Consider the following 19165-nt stretch of genomic DNA (forward strand, 5'->3'; position numbering starts at 1 on the left):
CAGAGGTTAACTACAATATTCTGTTACTGTCAGACTGACCTATAGCCTGGAGAGTTCCACACATAGATGTGTGTGTTTATGCTTTATTCACGCTAGTGTATGAGTGTATGTGTGTGTGTCGTGCAGAAGTGCCACATCTTCCCACGGCTGTTCCTGTCTGGTTGATTCGTACCTCTTCCCAAAGACACTTGTGACAGGCGACGGTGCACTTCAATGGACGAGAACAGTTCCGGTCACCAGTATGAGTAATCACCAGTAGTGGCGTTGTCGGGACATGGCTGAGTGCTGTCATGTAGCGGTATGAGATCAACAGAACAGAAATCACTGACGAGTTCAGCCGTTTTCCATCTGTGACCTCATTTTGTATTCCATAAATAGCTTCCTCTCACCACCTACTGCTACATGCATGGCTACATGTTACATGTACACTCTTGCGTCCACGCACACGCACGCGGAGCAGCCAGGTGAAGTGTGACATTTAGACCATTTCTACTGCGATAGGGGGCTCTTATGATGCCGGGGTGGACCATTTCAACATCAAACACTCACAGCCAGCAGGACGCTCTGTCTCCCTGAGGGCAGTCGATGAACGGAGAGTGAGTGTGTGTGTGTCTGTGTGTGTGTGTGTTTTCTCATCCCAAGTAAGGAGAGTGGCTGGGCTGACAGAAAACCATAGTGCCTGTAAAAAATAGTCCGGTAGTGAAACCACATCTGCATAGCGCTATTTGCTAAGAGGCGCAGACACTTTCTCACCGTCATTCCTGCAGAAGGCCGTAAAAAACTGCAGGAGCTTAGTTCTCCATCAGCATCATTACATTACGAGCTAAACGAAAGAAGGATAAGAGTACAGGAACGTCTGCAACGCAAAGTCACACAGCGACGCTTTCTTTATAAATAAATGTTTTTAAAGCGCTGCCAAGACCACATTTGATCCAGATTGTGAAAATCAAGTGCTTTGTCTAGCTAATGACTAGTTGCGTGAGCTGCATGCAGTGCTTCATCAGTCGCACGGACCTGATGATTTCTGCTAACACGCTTCCTTGAGATTATCACATTTTTTTCATTGTACAAATCAAGAGCAGGCTGCTGCGCAACATGTCTGTCATTGGCTAATAACCAGTGCATGTCATATTTCCTTGTGCGAAAAACATTTTGATTCTATTTACTTTCAATTGACAATTTAAACAAAAGAAAAACAATCAAACTTCTTCTGAACTTTACACCAAAAGTCAGCTTCCTAGGACATTTAAGATGCAACTGCATAGTATTTACAGAACTTTGCTTCGTTTCCCACCCAAACGCCCAGCTTAATGGTCGTTATCGATGTTGAGGAATATGGAAAGGCAACGAGCGACATTTTACCATTAATGTCTTGTTATCCACCTACGGATTCAGTATGTGTAAATGACACCATTAATAAACCTTCGTTTGAAGCTTAAAACAATGGGAAACTTTGAGAAAAGAACTGTGCACGATATGGTATGAAGCATTTTTGAAAGACTAACACTACTGCAGTTAAAGCAGCCCTACACAAATGTAATTGCTTACAGAAATAATCACATAATCATGGGCACAACACTGGCACCTGGAGACAGGAAATATTGTAAACTGTGCCTTCACACACATTCCTTGTTTCTTTTTTTTTTTTAAATCAGATGATTTGAGGTAAAAGGTGGGAAACAAAAATCAAAGCTTTTATTAAGTTGTTGATTGATTTTGATGTTATTCAGTCACTAAAGTATCGAGTATGTTTTTGACTCATTGGACAGCATGTTATCAGTATTAATCGCTAACACACCTCCGTGCTTTGACAGTCAAGTTGCTCCCGCTGTCTAGTCATTCACACTCTTGGTTCGGCTGCTCTGAGTGGTGTCAGTGTCCCGTCCCAATTAACAAAGCATGTACTTAGTGTCAGCGGCGAGGAGAAGACGCCACGTAGGCTCACGAAGGGGATAATTGCACCTTTCCTACTTGAAACGTGTTTACGGCGAGCTCTTCATTAACGGCCAATGAGGACGCAAATAGGTTATGACTAACTGCTGGTTTCCATTTCCTCCATTTGGAAGGATTCCCTATTGTGCAGCCACACACTCAACAAGTGGAAACAAAGGAAGCTATTTCGAGAGAAAGAAGGCAACAAAACCCTGTTATACTAATATCCGGGGATTTTGATGATTTTTAGGGGATTTTGAAGTTCATAACAAGTCCTCTGTGCTAATGGAGGTTAAATAAATAGTAACTGATGCAGTTGGATGACTGATCCCTCTTCACCCCCCAAAACAAAATCACTATGTGGCAGATTATAGCAGTCTGGAACGTACTGTACTGGAAAAGGTGAGGTTTTTATCCACTGGGGGAGTTCTCCTCTCTATCACGCACACACGTTGGACGGATCTTGACGTGTGTTGAAGGCAATTGCAATCAGGAAATTACTGTGGTGTTCCTGCTTGAGCGGAAGTACTTTTTAAATTTTTTTTAGTAAGTTTGTCTGTCTCTTGTGGATTTCTCCACACAACACAATCCGTGCAGAATCATCTTGGATGCTTTTTGGTGTTTGGTTGTGACAGAATTTGACTCAACTTTTTCAACTGGTGCATTGCGTATCTATTATATTCAACATTCATGAGAATTAGAAAAAAATATTCACCACCATGTAACACAAGCGGCCTAAAAATGCACAACTGCTCTTTGTATAAGATTTACTGTCGTCGTTGTGTGCGTGTGCGTGCGTGCGTGTGTGTGCGCACGCGCAAGCTATCATTTCGCTGCAAAAGCCTAGAGATCTGATCATTATTTTAGCTTACAGCAAAAAGAGCGAGAGGGAGGTAGCGCTGCTAACTGCTGCCCACGCCACGCTCTTCGCTTTAATCGAAAAACAAAAACACTCCACACCTCATTATCAGTGGAGACTTTAGCACTTCCATACTACTGCAACAAAACAAAACAGCACAGAGAGTTGACCGGTGTAAACATGTCCACACCACTACGCATTGAATATTGACACTAGCAAACAAAAGCTGTTTGCTATGCAGACCTCGTCACCTCAGCGCACACACACACGCGCACACCAGGTGAAGTGTCATTTAGACCATATTGGACCATATGGAAAGCAAACTCAGTTCCTTTTAATTTATGAAGCCACAGAGTTCATCATTTAGTATGATAGTATTTGAGCAGGTGTTAAAAATATGCGCGCCATCTTTGTGATATATGCGAGGCAAAGTGTCCTAAAATCAATCTCAGGTTTCTATCCAATGACAAAGGTGCAGCTTTCTGAAGCAAGCCAGAGATGGACATTAGGAGACTTCGCCCGTCAAACATTTCAGCCCGCAATGCAGGTCCAAACAGAAACACGTATGTCTACTTATCAATAGGATATTTGAATGGGATCTAATCTTATTTAAATTAAAGTTTTTGTAATTTTTTAATTGGATGTTGGGGAAAGCAATTGCATATTGATTGATGGGTCAAACAATCACAAGACTTTCACGCAGGAGAAACTAAAAGTCACGCATGTGCAAAAACGGGTTTATTCATACTATGTTTCCTGTAATGCAGCACATGTGCAGGTCCATTGCCGCAAACAGAGAAAATTTATGATTTTCCTAAAATCACACATTATCTAAGGATCACATGGGCAAAAATATTCCCCACATTGGTAATAAAGATGATTTTTTTCTGACTGTATAAGTTGCAAATATTTTTTTTAAATTGTTCACTAGAGTGATTTATACATTATTGATTTTTTTTAAATTATTCATCCCTTACGAGACAACAAGGAAGTCCTGGAAAGAAGTATGTCAACCATTAAATTAATGAATTATTCTTTCCTCAATGACACTTGTGACACAAATCGATCGCAGCTGCCAGGAAGCCTACTGGGGACAAAGCCGTTCTCCTTTGTGTCAGTAGTCTAGCTACTTGATTTATAGCCATAAGGAAACAGCATGTACTAATCTCAAGATTCTAAAATGAATCAGTTCCATCTGCAGTGAGATGACCGTGATGCCTCTGAAGAAGGGCAGCAGCAGGTCATTGCCATGGTGTGTTGATGCTCACTGACTTGCAGACTTTGAAATTGGCAGTTTGAAGGTTTCATATGGTGGGAGTGACAGGCGATTGAAATACTTCCTGGAAGCGGGCTGCCTCATGCTGTTGTATCCCCGAGGCAAAAGCAACAAATGCACTGTTTACAGGAAGTGAACAGCTTTCTTGCTAAAAAGGTACAATATGCAACAATTCCACATGAAAATGTCTAAAAATGCCTAGACCTATGTTATATGTTGAGTTGGCGCCGATGTTCAAAACCCAGAGAAATCTGTAATTTTCATACAAGGTAACGCTGTGTGATGTCCCGTTTACCACTAGCTTATACGCCAGAGAGTGAGGAAGGAAGTCGGCGAGCTGCTCTTTCTCCTCATGTAAAACAGACAATTATTCATTGCATTTGGCCGAGTGCCGCCAAAGCTGTCCCTGTAAAATTGTAAATGTTCGGGGGAACTGAACAACCCAAGAGCAGAGAGGTAAAACCATTAAGACTATTGTGCTAAACTATCATCCTTGCGCATGTGCCCGAGTGGGAAATGATGTATCAATAGCCCATTGTAATCTCTTGGTCTCATATAGCCAGTGGCCATCTGCTCATGTGCATGATGAAGACTTGAAGAAAAAGCAGCAGATCTGTTGTCGTACTGATCTGGCTGGAAGGGAGAGGAAAAAAAGCCTGTAAGGTTGGTTTTCGATTGCTTGAGTAACACATTCCGATGTGTACGTTAGATATATGGGCACACATGTAATTATATCCAAGTCGCTTGTGGCAGATCACACAATGACCCATGTGCCTTTTAATCAGTGCGTGGATGTGACAAAGTGCAGTGTGAAAAACATGATTAGTGCTGAGTATAAAGCCATTCTATAAAGGCGTGGTGGCTGACACATACAATCCTATACCTCAAAACACAAGCAGTGTGTTTGCAAAGCAGTCAATGTTATTGATATATAATGTTATAATTACAGCTGGATGTCATTTGTACGTGTGAAACATCAACACTTTTCAAAAGCATCGTGTTGTTAACTTGTTAAACAGTAAGCTGTCGAGAAAGGTAAAGAGAAGTAAAAAAAAGGAAAAAGTAAGAGGTATGATGGGTGAAATCCAGCTTCACTTTACATGCTGTCCGTTTGTCTCAGAGACACTATGCTCTGCAGCAAAATTTTTACAAATAATAGTTCCACATAACACCTTAAATGCATTTTGGGGTCAGAATTAAGCTAGCTTTTGTTATCCCGGCTATTGTCATCTACCAATTTGATATATTAGTGTGTGATACTAGTAAAGCCAAAACCCATTATTTGAGAAGATACAACTTCTATAATGAAAAAAAAGATCAAATAAATAACTATCTTAATCGCTGTCACTGTACTTCCATTTACCTTTAACACCAGCTACACAAACGTTCACTGGTAAATGTTAAATGCTGCTGCACATAACTATTGGTTGTGGTATCTTAACATTAATATGAGTTGAAGTTCCACCTTGTTCTAGTTTATGACTGTTTGTTGCTTGTGGGCTGCAACTCATCAGCCAGTGGAGACGGGGAGGACGAGGACAGGCAGGTGATTCACGTTCCTTTTCTTTCTTGACAATCATGTTACAAATGGTTTTCTGTATTCCAACAATGCAGTGGTGCTACTAATCCAATGATTTAAAATCATATCCATTCTTCATTTGATTGAAATTGTAATACTGATTGTGAGGTACTGTAGCTCTAATGCTTTCTCTTAATGCTTGCCTCCAAATCTATAAAAAAAATAGGCTTGGAAGGCACCCGTAAAACATGCTGACAGCTGCATTTTATATTGGATGATGAGGGATATATTCTAATTGCATATGTGATTAATGACCAAGGTAACAATGCTGGTATTTATCAAAATAATACAATTGTGGCATGAATTAACTTCCAGGATGAAAATTTAACGTGCGTTCTCCAGCTTTCTTGAAGTCAAATGTGCTGTCGGCAACTTAACATATACATCACCTGCATGCATACATAACACAAGCAACACTCAGTGGGTATGGCAAACCTCAACTAAGAACATGCCGTGAAAAAACAATTCTACTAAACAGAAGCCAGTAGAGGGAAAAATGGGCCTAGCAAAAATAAGAAATAAAATAGATGAATAGTCAGGCAGCTCTGCAGTCTGTGTCTTGCCTGGAGTTAAGAATGTGGATCATAAGCGGTATATGTTGCGCAATGCCATGCCATGTCATCTACACCTGAAAGAACTACACTTTACCATCAGGCTTTCCTGCAGAAAGTTTGTTTTGTTTCATACTGCCGCTTCGTTTTCAGAGATTGTACCTCGGTCCTTTCATTGTGTCGCCTCCCGTCTCCTCGACATCTCAGGAGCTTGCTTTTAATGCGTAACACGGAACACACCTATAGGACCTCATTTTCGCAGTGAGCAAGAGCCGCACATTATTTGTTGGGATCTGACAATGTTCGTCCGAGTGTGTGTGTGTGTGTGTGTGTGTGTGTGTGTGTGTGTGAGACCGAGCGTGAGAGTCTGGAGGCACAGTCTGTCCTTCGACCCGGATATAACGTGGACCCTGAGGACGGCAATTTTAGAAGCTACTGATGGAAATTACACACTACAAAGACATGAAAACATAAACACACACAAACGGGTGCAGGCACCCTGAAGCTGTCTCGCAGCTCATAATGGCTTCGTTTCCACACAGTCTGGAAACGGATCATCTCGTGATTTAACATGTGTCCAAGGTCGGGGTAACAGCTTTGCAGTTGGACGTAGATGCGATAACCCATAACTCCAAAATTCAATGCTTTTTTATTAATGAATTTATTGCTTCTGCCTGCCGCCAACTGATTGCATCCAAAACAGCAACACTTAAATCGGAAGCAATGAGTTGGACAATTGAGCAATTCCTCTTTTTCTGTGTCCTTTGCTGGACAAAAGATGAAAATTATGAGTGGACAAAGTGAGACAGGAAGTCGCTGACAGGCAGTGAAGGCGAGGCAGTCACTTTACAAGTCTATCTATTTTTAGTTGTTAACCTGTGGCGGTAAGAATAGTGACTGAAGGAAGTAGATCTCAGCGCTGAAAGGAGTTTGCAGGGTGTCAGAGTCACCTGTAGGGACAGGCTCAGGATCAGGTTATGATTTCTCTCCTGAAGCCCTCCCACCGGAGCAGACTAAGAACATGCCTTTTGGCCTTTGAATGATTTGGCAGACCCCAAGAAGACTTGGTGGTCTTGACTGCGGATAAGGACTCTTGTTGCCTCCTAGGCCAGGCCCAAGTGGCGGAAAATGGATGGATGGTTGACAAAAGCGTATTGTCGGTGTTGCGCGGTCTTGTAAATAAAAAAGTAAGTCAGGCAATCAACAAAAAAAAGAGTGAAGATGATAAATATTTCTTTCTGAGCTATAAAAACAAATCCTAGGTTTTTTCAACGCCACGCCTCACAAACTCAATATCACTAAATTACTTCATGTGTCCGTAAGTGACTATTTATTCCTTCTGCTCATTGTTCCACCGATTCCACCCAATTACTCTCATCTCTTCCCATTTTTGAACGTTTGAAATCGGTATTTATTTCGCCTGGAGGAGGAGTGACACCGACTGGCAGGACTTTTATCTGAAAAGCCGTTATAAATAACCGCTTGGAAGAAAGAACGAGTAGAGAGACGGAGAGCAAAGAGAAGCAGAGAAACAGGGAGAGGGCTGGAGTGTTAAAATAGATCAGATGTGGGCTGTGCACACATTTGGTAAGCAGAGGGCATTTGCTTAGAGCTGCGGAGTGCTGCTGAATCCAAAAGCAGGGCGGGTAGACAGGACGCATTTGATAAAACGTCTGAACAGAAAAACAAAAACAAGCACATCCTGTCGCTCAAAGATGACCTCTGGAAGCGTGTGCCTCTGCTCGGAGGAAGGGGTGCAGCAGTGACTTGAGAGAGCATTACTTAACTTCCGCGCGATTTTTGCGCACAGAGATAGGTCTGGGTTTACGTGCATCGCTCTGGGGCATATCCGTGGTAGTATCCACACACTTCTCTGACCTTTTCACCCACCAACCTGACCTCTTGTCATCTCCCCAACCTCCTTCTCTGCCTTCCGGATGATGATGGTGTTAAAAAAAAGGGTCAGACTGGATCGGAGCACTGCCGCAATAACTTCCATGGTCACAATGTGGGATTACAATGTTCCGGCTTAAAATGAGAAAAGAAAATGTAATGGGGGGGCGGAGGGAAGAAGCTATAGCTTGTGTGATTAGAGATGCTGAGACAGAAGTCATTTCTAGATGAGGGTGACGGCAAAGAGTTAAGCCCGACAGGACTTACTGCTGATTACATGGAGCCTAGATAAGAAAGTAGGGTTCACAAGAACGTGTGTGTGTGAAGCCATTACCCAACATCTTACTATTCCCGACACACTGTTCAAAACACACACACCCGAAACAATCAGGATGCATAGACAATCACAGCCATGACCCCTTCAGCTATCTTATCTTCATCTCTGAGTCCAGATAATCCACATATAGGTCCGTTAAACAAACACACACGCACACGCTCGCACGTACACACACACACACACACACACACGCACGCGTCGAGATTTAAAAAAAATAAAAGGACTGGCTTATCAGCGGCCTTGTCCGAAAGCTGAAGAACACACTCACCTTAGCCGTTTTCTCTCCCCACTCCTGGGTGGTAATCACTTCTTCATTATGCCACAAAGTCACCGATTCCCATTGCATAGTGCAAAACATTACAACGCTCCGTATCCTGCAGTCAAGGACTGTTTTGCACCGTGTCGTGAATGTCAAAGAGCCAGCAATCACCTTAATTTATGCCTGTTTTATACTTCAGGTGTCATCTTATGGTTTATTAATGAGAGAAGATTTAATTAATCTACTTTTGAAAACTTCTGCACTTTGAATATATTGCTTTACAGAGAGTAAGACAGACGTTTCTTAAAGGTTGTAATTATAACTCCAGAAACCATTTCGAAAAAACACATAAATTAAAGTTTTTTACCTATGTGCATCAGCATTAAATTGTATCTTCCAAATCAGTTGCATTTATTAAAATTATTATATTTCATCACCCTTGCTCTACTTTGTTTGATCATTTATATCAACGGGGGACATTTTCCCTCCCCTCAGCATGAGAACATGTCATTGCAAGTACAGTCATTTCACAGTCATTTAATGAGTAAATCCATCCTCCGTGTGGTGTCTTAAAAATGGGGAGAAAAATCTAGTTTTGAAGCTAAACAGATTTACATAAGCCATTTAAGTATGCATTTTGAGATATTAGGTTCCAATCAATTTCACTTTGTATTCTGCTGGAATACTATAGTTAGTATAATCTCATCAAAACGGGGAATGTTACAAGACACATTTGATTGTGGCCGACAAATGAAGCGAGTGTTTGTGGGAATTGAAAGGATATAGATTCAGAAGAAATCTGGGATTCTTTCCGAGTAATAACAAAGCAACCGCCGTGTGCGTGTGTGTGTGCGTGTGTACAATGCATCTGGAAAGTATTCACAGCGCTTCACTTTTTCCACATTTTCTTATGTTACAGCCTTATTCCAAAATAGACCAAATTAATTTTCCTCAACATTCTACACACCTCATAATGAAAATGTGGAAAAAGCTTAATACATTTTTTTTCAAATTTATTAAAAATAAAGAACAAAAATATAACATGTACATAAGTATTCATAGCCTTTGCTCAATACTTTGTTGAAGCACCTTTGGCACTAATTACAGCCTCAAGTCTTCTTGGGTATGATTCTACAAGCTTGGCACACCTATTCCTGGGCAGTGAGAGATCCTCTTTCACTGATCAGCGACAGCTTTGCGCATGAGCGATTAATTTTTAATCTGGACGTGAAGCCTGCAACTGGGAGTAGACCGCTTGTAAGCACTTTGTGAGGCGGAGCAGCTTGCAGCAGCACCGCTGCTCGCTGAGCAGAGAAACTAGATAACAATATGTGCTTTGATGTTAGGCTTTTGTCGGCAAGTCGTCAACGCTGCCTGTCGGTGAGGCCATAGAACGTATTAACTTGTTAATAACGTTAACACGTTAATAACGCGTTAACGTTATTAACAACTTAGTTAGAGTGGGTTTCAGGGACCTACTTGACAGGATCATGTCAAGCAAGAATTATCTCCATTTAAGAAATATCTCATTAATGTTCTAGACGTTATCTTAAATAAGGTCCCAGAGGAACCGAAGATTACACTAACAACCATGTGTGTGTGTCCAAAATTACAAGATAATGACAAAAACATGAGTCATCAGTCCTACCTGCCACTGGTGTTGTGGAGGACCACCAGCGCATCAGGGAAGCCGTCCAGGTTGTAGTCCCCGAAGTGCAGGGTCAGAGGGGAGCTGGGTTTCACGAGATCAAAGCTCCAAATTGTTTCCCTCTGCTGGAAATCCAACAGTACTGGTACCCACTGCCAACAGTCCAAGAGACAAAATCACACATCAGATTCATCCGATGCAATGCTGGACACAATAATGAAGAGGGGAAGTAGATAAAAGAGAGACTGCAGACACTCAGGCTTATCCTTACTCTCGAATTGTATTGTATCATCCTAATTGTGTTGTTGCAACGACTTTTGAAAGTAGCACCAACATTTGAAAGGTAATACTACTAAGAATAATACTTTATTTTTATAGCGCTTTTCACACAGGGAATGCAGAAAATAAAACTCAATCAACATGAAAACAGTGCAAATAAGATGGCAACACATTTGATAAAATAAAACAAGATGAAAATGGAACACTTTGAATGCTTCACATGTGAGGAATAATAAAACCCACAGAATAATAAGAATAAAATCACCCATACAGTTTTTTCAGAACTCACATATCCATGGATTAACACTGCAATAGCACCAAAATGTCTCGATTCTTCTTTTCTACAATGATGGTTTGAATTTTCAAGACGAAAACTCAAGTATTTTGCCCCGAGCTTACGCTCAATTATTCCATTCGGATAGGAAAAAACAAACAAAAGCAAACTAAGTCAATTAGTTCATCATTTTGGCTGAAGCTGTGTTTTTACACTGGCATAGTAATGCATGTTTTGGCATTGCTTTTCCATTAGGAATCTCTTAGCAGGTAGACACAAATATGACAAATTACATTACATAAGTGCAATGCACAAAGAAGAAATATTTGAACTGAACGACCGCTTTCTGACTGAAACGCCTTCGTTACACCCCAATGCTTTACATTTCTTATTTTTAAGGTGTCTTATCTTACACTAAGTAGGATGTTGTTAAGGCCCTGAACCATGCAGTTTGAACAAGTCTGTGACCACTCAAGGAGGCATTTTTAGGAAATCTGGCTTATATCATGCTGGATGGTCATAGTTATGATCAAAATACGTTATAAAAGTGGTTTCTTTTAAAAATATTTTTTTTCACAAATATTTTCTTTAAAAAATGACGCAAGTATTAGAACTCATTTGGGGTTCATACGACTACTTGAACTACTTGAACATGACTTTGAGAAACACTTAACGTTGAAGTCACATAACACGATCAAAGTTCAAACCTAGATTGCCCACATAACGGCCATCTAGAGCCTTGTTGTGCCTCGAGTGCAAACACAGACTCCAGCAACACTTCAGGCAAAGCATTTAGTTGAGTAGGTAAAAAAGCAAATCACATTATTAGACTTGTAAATCCTCAATTTATCAACTCCTCAGCGTGGGACACAAAACAAAGAGCAACATGTGACCACAGTTATGTCTAAACTGAGAAGAAGATAACCAAACCGTCTGAATGGTGTTCATTTCAACAACAAAATTCCACTTCACTATAAATTGTCCTCTGGCCTAAAAATAAACAGAAACGGCTGATTTGTATGTGCTTACGGCACACAGTCTTGCCAACAATGCCATTCTCTTTAGACATCGGGCCGAAGAAGCCCTCCCTCCTTTTTAACAAGGCATTTTCCCTCATCTTGACAATTCGGATGCCAAGGTAATAGAGCCCTCAAGGGGGCCTTGCTGTAATGCTGCTACTAACTGATGTATCTGGAAGGTAAAGTCAAACTAAATAGGTGCTCGTAGTAAACGGCGTGAAAAAAAAAATAGGACTGCCATTTCACTCAATTCTCACCGGTTTAAGCCATTTATGTCATAACGTATTTCTCTTTTCCTGATTAAATGTTGATGACTGCATACATATGACGAGGAGCAGCACTTTTCACCACTTTTCTGGACGAGACGTGAGTCATTTCTGACTGATGTGCACCATATGAACCAAATCATTGCGGTCTTCATTCGCCTAATACAGTCCTATAACAGGTAGGTTCACTTATTTGACCAACAAAAAGGTGTGTGTATATGATATATACACACACCTTTGTTGGTTTTCATACACATTATATATTATTCAAAGAAAGCATACATTTTGAAACTCACAGCTATGCTAAATGACCAGTTTAAATGCCTTGGTGTGTGTGTGTGTGTGTGTGTGTGTGTGTGTGTGTGTGTGTGTGTGTGTGTGTGTGTGTGTGGACTATAAAGCCATTGGGCCAGATGTTGGAGGTTTGAACTATTCATGAATGTTAAATAGAGAGAGCAGGTGCAGGGGAGAGTCACCGGAGAGACACTCACCAGAACTGCCTCTACTGTAATTGCTCTTAATACGACCAGCATGTCTGATAAAGACGACCAGGGCCTATAACCAATTAGTCTGAAATATATCACACAGGCCGTGATGTCGCCAACTGTGCACAATACATGAACCAAGGTACTGATCAGCGGCGACCGGCCCATATAGGGCAACGGGGCTTGGCCCTACCAACCTTGAGCCACAAAAAAAAAAAAGAAGAAAAAATATTATAATATTATTAAATATAAAAAATATTATTATATTAATACATTATACAAATTGTCACTATTTGTGTTGTTGAGCTATGGAATATACCCAGTAATATTTGTAAAATAGGATATCTGCGCTAAACACCTGCTTCTCTCCTCTGCTAGTGCACCTCTCAGGTACTCACGTGCACGTCTCTGCTGCTAGTGCACGTCCTGGGGCGAGTTCGATTCTGCCCAAAGAAGACGGATCTAATACGCAATCAATCACCAATTAAAGAAATAAATGAGTGACGTACAATTCATCCAATCTGTGCCATAAAAAAGACTTCTGGGCTATTTTCTTTTTTTCTCATCTTGCTATTCAACCAGCTGCAGAAAAGACACAACGCCCCTGTCTTCATTGAAGGACTTGTCTAGAGGTTCACAGACAGCATTCAAAAACATCATGGAAGTGTTTTACCAGCATTAAGCTAAACTATCTGGTTTCCTGTAAGATGAGACGCTTTTATTTTGAAAGCGGCTCGCAATGTGCACCGTTTTGTACGTTAAAAGCTACATAATTATCATGTCAAAGTGTTGAAATAAATGTTTCATTTTTAACTGCAATGTAGTAATGCGTGATACCTTTTTTTTTTGCATTGAATCATTCCTGGGTGTTTGCTGAAATTAAGTGGTTTGCCCTACCCAAAAGAAAATCCACCAACCGCTACTGATGTACTGTTGGTAAGGTAGGGCGGTGAAGTGGTCAAAAGAATGCCAGAGAATGGGTGTCTTTAACAATTTCATTTGGACTAGAACGGTTGAATCTGAATTATTTCATCTAAACCTATAATAATAAGGTGACATAAAAACATTTGGCTAATGGCAAAACAAACAAAAACACCAAAAAAGTATCAATAAGCAGTGAGCAAAGTCAAACCACCAACACATCTTTCATTTCGCTTCATGCTATGCTATGACATATGATGAAGAGGAAAGGCAGTAGTGATGTTTTGTTTTATAGATTTTAGCCTATGTCCTATTTCATTTACCTTATAACATACAAATTAGTTTCAAATGTAAAGATGCTGTTTGTACTAACTTCTAAATTGCACCAATTACACAAGCAAATAGTGTTGTACCCGCACAACTAGACCGAATTAAAAGCAAGCTATTTGCATATTTAACCATAAAGTGGCATTTTTTCCCTGCCCTTTCATTTTCGAAGGCAGCACCTTTTAACAATACATTAACCTTCTATTCACCTTAATTAAAAAAAATATTGTAGTTTAGAGCAGTGGTTCTGAACTGGTCTGGCGCCGGGACCCACCATCACCCTTAATGACAAGCCGCGACCCAAATCGAGAAACAGTCTCAACATCTCCAATGTATTTGATAAAAAGACGGTGCAGTTTGAACCTGAGATAGTATGGAGACAGTAGTGTTGCATGCTGGGTGTGTGATTGTGTGTGTGTGTCGGGGTATTGAAGTTGCAAAACAAAACAATAAGATAAGTTACAGAAACTAAACTAACTCTGCGGCCCAGGTGCATAATAGTCACATGGGAATAAAAAACAATATCAATATACTCCTGGAAAGGATTTACATTTTGGTGCCAGGCTGTTAAATCACGCACAAAAACATCTTTGTCTGTGAGCGAGTGACGCAACGTCCCCTTGGTATCAGCCACACAGAAAGAATGAAAAAACAAACAAAAAAAAAAAAACCAAGGCCGGTTTTATTTTGAAAAATGAGCGGAAACATCCGTCTGTGCGTCTGAGCCTCTTACTCTTGACACTTGTCAGAAGCTACTTGAGGATGTTGCCCCAAAAATGAAACTTAACTGTACGTTTCAAATCTGTCAGAGTGCCGGTGTTCTGGATTAAAATCAAGGCAGAATGTCCTAAAAATCGCCAAAAAGCTCTGAAAACCTGCTAGAAACATCCAAACCATGAGTGTGAATACAGATCGGGATCAGTAGTGTTGCATGCTGGGTATGGAAACCATGAGTGTGAATACAGATCGCGAGGAATAGTATAAAAGTCAGTCAATTATTTATTTATTTTTTCCAAGCAAAGGCCCGCGACCCGTTAAAAACGGGTCCGCGACCCACTATTGACCCACCAGTTGAAAACCACTGGTTTAGACCTATATGTTTCAAGACGGAGTCCCTTGGACTAACCGACTGTAGTGGGCAGAAGTGAGTGAAGGACGATAGCAATTATGTTCCCCGACACGCAGCACAGATGGCGTCATAAAAGCAGTGATAAAGCCAGGTTGAATATTTTTTTCACAGGATAAGCGTGAGCTCCAGGTTTAAACACCGATGGGAACGCTGCTCTCATGAAATGAGCGAGTGATGTTGCGATGTGCTTTAAGAGGCCGACTGCCTGCCATATGGGCGTAAAGCGCGCGAGCTTTTGCTGCCAGTAAACAACAATGTGGCGGTATACTGTCCCACACACAAACATGCACATTTTGGGAGAGCCATTGAACCATTTTTCTGTTGCGGCAAGCCAGTTAATGGAAAAAATATGAGTTTTATATTTATCTTTTTGTTTTCTGTTTAACAGCATTTTTTATCCAATCACATTTTTATCAAATCACACTTTAATCTGTCTTCCTCTATGTAAGAGTAGCCTGGTTAAAATACATGAAAAGGCCTTTGTGAAAGACTGGACGTGTGATTGGTCACAGGGCCCGCGTGACCATTAACATGCACTGTGATTGGTCAGTGGGGAACCGTGACTTCTGTCTACCAGAAAACTAGCTGGCCGAACTCAGTGGAAAGGAAGGAGAACGTTGTTGGAACACATTTAGAGAAGCAATTACATTTTTATAGTTTTGCCTTTCACACAGAGGATTACGGTATTGTGGTGAGTGAAATGCTGGCTATGTAACTTATTTTTTACATGTGCAGTTGTATTTAATCATACACAATGCTGTTGGTGCTTCTGCTGCTGCTGGTCAGACCGGGGCAGAGTCTCTGCCCTCTAAGGTGCAGCAGTTGCTGGGGATGTCTTGTGTGTGTGTGTGTGTGTGTGTGTGTGTGTGTGTGTGTGTGTGTGTGTGTGTGTGTGTGTGTGTGTAGGGTTTTAATTTTGTTGGATAGTTTTGTTATTACTAAATGTGACTGGTTGTTTGGTGGTTATTTTGACAACATGCATTGTTGATGACCCGATGGGTTTGGGCTGGTCAAGTCAGTCAATCATAATGCACAACACCACGAGGCGAGCGCAGCGTAATGGCACAATTGCTCCACGGAGTGACCGCGCCTTTTTCTCTTGCCAAAGTGGTTCAAATAAGTTTGCAGATCAGTCCACACATCCCGTGTGTGACTGACGCAGCAATCTGTAGCGATCCCGCGAGGTGTCCAGACACTGGTGGTGCTGGCTAAGGGTGGGCGGGCGGATGAACAGTTTGCTGGTTGGTCCAGCCCCCGTTCGTCCGCCCGTCCGTCCGGGTGGATGAAGTGGCTTCGTTGGTCATGCCACACGCCCCGCGTATTGTTCAACTGCAGAGTCTTCTCTTTTTTTTTTGCATCATACTGGTGGAGCGGCTCCCCGGGCCAGGTACTTATTGAAGGCCTTGGTCTAAAACCACGGCCTAGCACTGGTAAAATGAGATAACAGTGGACGTGTTTTCAAAAGCTGCTACATCCTCAATCGGTGTTTTAGAGGGGAGGAGTTAGTCTTCCAAGGCAAATGAATTCACTGCTGAGTTATCTTCTTGCTGACTCCTTTGGTCTGCACTGCCGTGACGCTCCCTCTGAGGACAGAGGGAGGCCTTTGCTGGTCGCCGGCCTTATCACCGGGACCACTGTGCTGGCGCTGGCCCTGAGGCAATCAGTGCACTGTGTCTGTTGCTTCTTTTCTAGCGCTGATTAGAGAAGGGGAGAGGATGAGCTCGGAGAATACAAACGGCATCTAGTCAACACTGCGGGGAAAATAAATGCAGACAGGCTCAGGATGTCGTGCTTTAGGTGGAGACGAGATTTTAATCCCTAAATGAATGTACATTACCTACCGGCAGTCTGAAGGAAGAGCAGAAGTTGCTGGAAAAGACTGATGAAATTAAGTAAAAGAAAGAAGAGACAAAAAGTGTACAGAGGTCCATTTCAAGCAACTATCACTTTAGTGTTCTCATGTTATATTGTGTTTTCTAGTCGCCTGAGAAGACAAATTGTGCAAAAAAAAACAAAAAACTTGTGCAATGATGTTAGCACAGCTGAAAACAGTTCTGGTGGTGAGAGAAGCTATAAAACTGGCCTTCCTTTGAAGTAATTGAGTATCTGGAGCATCACATTTGTGGGTTCCATTATACTCTCAAAATGGCCAGAAAAAGAGAACTTTTATGTGAAACTCGTCAGTCTATTTTTGTTCTTAGAAATGAAGGCTATTCAATCTAAGAACTTTGAAAATTTGTCTGGGTGACCCCAAACTTTTGAACGGTAGTGTGTGTGTGTGTGTGTGTGTGTGTGTGTGTGTGTGTGTGTGTGTGTGTGTGTGTGTGTGTGTGTGTGTATATATATATATATCGTTGAAACATATGATATAGACAGTTTATCAAGCCGGATTCATCGGTCCAAGATTAAGCCCGCCATACGAGTAACTAATTAAACATGCACGGCCTGCATCATCGTAGCTTATCTTGTATCGCTGTCATTTAAAGCATTCCTTGGCAGAAAGCTTGATTGTCTCTCAAACACACACACATAGCGACACCGACGTGGCGATAATACTGTGTGAGCGCACGGCAGAGCAAAAGCAGACGTCAAAAGAGTTACAGTAAATGAGGTAAATTAGCCGAAGGCATCACAAAAGCGGAAGTCATAAGATCAGTAGTTTTCAGGGAGCGGGGGGGGGGGGGGGGTACAGATAATATACGTCACTTTTCCTCAGCAAGACGAGAAGCCCCTCCCTCAGTGTTTCTTTTTATTGTTCAGCAGCAGCATTGTGTGGGGAATTTGGAGGAAATCATAAGGACCTACGTGAGGATATTAAAGGTTCTAATCTAATCAAATCCTTTTTACATCTGAGGAGCTATAAAGGATAGCTGGCTCGACAGAGGGGCTCCCTAAATAAATCATGAGGCAGTTACTCCTTTCTCTGGGCTGTGGAAGTTTTGACATTAAATCACTAAATATAACAGCTCATTTGAATAATGTCAAGTGTGTGTCTTTATGCAATAATCCGTCCTACTGACGTCATCCCAGTCAAACAGAGCGCTCCTAAAGTCTAAATAACTCCATACTGACATGCGCTGGTTCTAATGTCAACATATTAACACCAAATTGAGTCTGCATGTATGCTTTGTTTCTTTGTGTGTGTGTGTGTGTGTGTGTGTGTGTGTGTGTGTGTGTGCAGAGATTCAAATGACCTAGTTAATGGAGATGAAGACGATGATGGGATTTGTGCTCACGAGGTAATCTGATACCTTTAATGGCAAGAAGGGGAAGAATCCTGCATGCATACAAACAACTTTTTATCAAGGAGGGGCATTCTGCACGCACGCAAACCCTTGCATGCACACGCACACACATAGCATGGAAGCATGCATATTGAAATGCACAGAAAAAAACGAAAAGGGGTACAAACACAGACCCCGATATTAAATCGCTCTTCTGGCTTTGCTGATGACTAAAGTGAAAAAAAAAAAAGCGACGGCACGCTTGGAGTTCCCATTGATTCGACTTGGCGGAGGGAGCTCCCGCTTCATTAGGCCAAGAAATTAAAATGTGGGTGGCCTGCGGCGGAGGTGGTGGATTTTACGAGGTGATGCGGGGAGGTGCTGTAACAACGACAGACAACGAGGCTGTACAATGTTCAGAAACAACAACTAAAAAAAAAACAGGCGTGTAAAAACAGACGACTAATGATTGTACAAACAGCCACCCAGGGAACCTCGTTTTTAAATTTTCTGATGATACCGCCATCCTCAGTCTACTGCACAAGGATTCCAGTACCTCAGCCTATTTCTCTGAAATAGATAACTTTGTGCAATGTTGTGATGCTCACTACCTCACTCTGAATGCTACCAAAACTAAAGAGTTGGTCTTAGACCCGAGATCAGTGGGTGATCACAGCCCAGTCATTATACACGACTCACCCATTGAGCAGGTCAGCTCTTACAAATATCTTGGAGTTCACCTCGATGACACTTTTAGTTGGCATATGCATGTTGACAGCTTGTGTTCTCGTCTACACCAGAGACTGTATTTTCTAAGTAGACTCAGAGTATATGAGGTAAACAAAAGCATAATGTTTTTATTTTACCACGCAGTGCTGGAGAGTTTAATCAGATATGGGGTGTCATC

General features: G+C 41.6%; 1 protein-coding gene across 1 annotated transcript in view; it reads right to left on the reverse strand.

Annotated features, from left to right (window-relative positions):
* Positions 1 to 19165, reverse strand: part of itfg1 (integrin alpha FG-GAP repeat containing 1) — a 118509-nt gene that overhangs the window by 53539 nt on the left and 45805 nt on the right. The window contains exon 10 of the mRNA XM_068578944.1: positions 10335 to 10486. Within this exon, the coding sequence (XP_068435045.1) occupies positions 10335 to 10486 (152 nt within the window). The remainder of the gene's footprint in view (positions 1 to 10334; positions 10487 to 19165) is intronic.

This window comes from Clinocottus analis, unplaced genomic scaffold (genome assembly GCF_023055335.1).
Source record: "Clinocottus analis isolate CAN_PGR_092001 unplaced genomic scaffold, fCliAna1.0.p SCAF_1, whole genome shotgun sequence".
In the NCBI taxonomy this organism is placed as follows: domain Eukaryota; kingdom Metazoa; phylum Chordata; class Actinopteri; order Perciformes; family Cottidae; genus Clinocottus; species Clinocottus analis.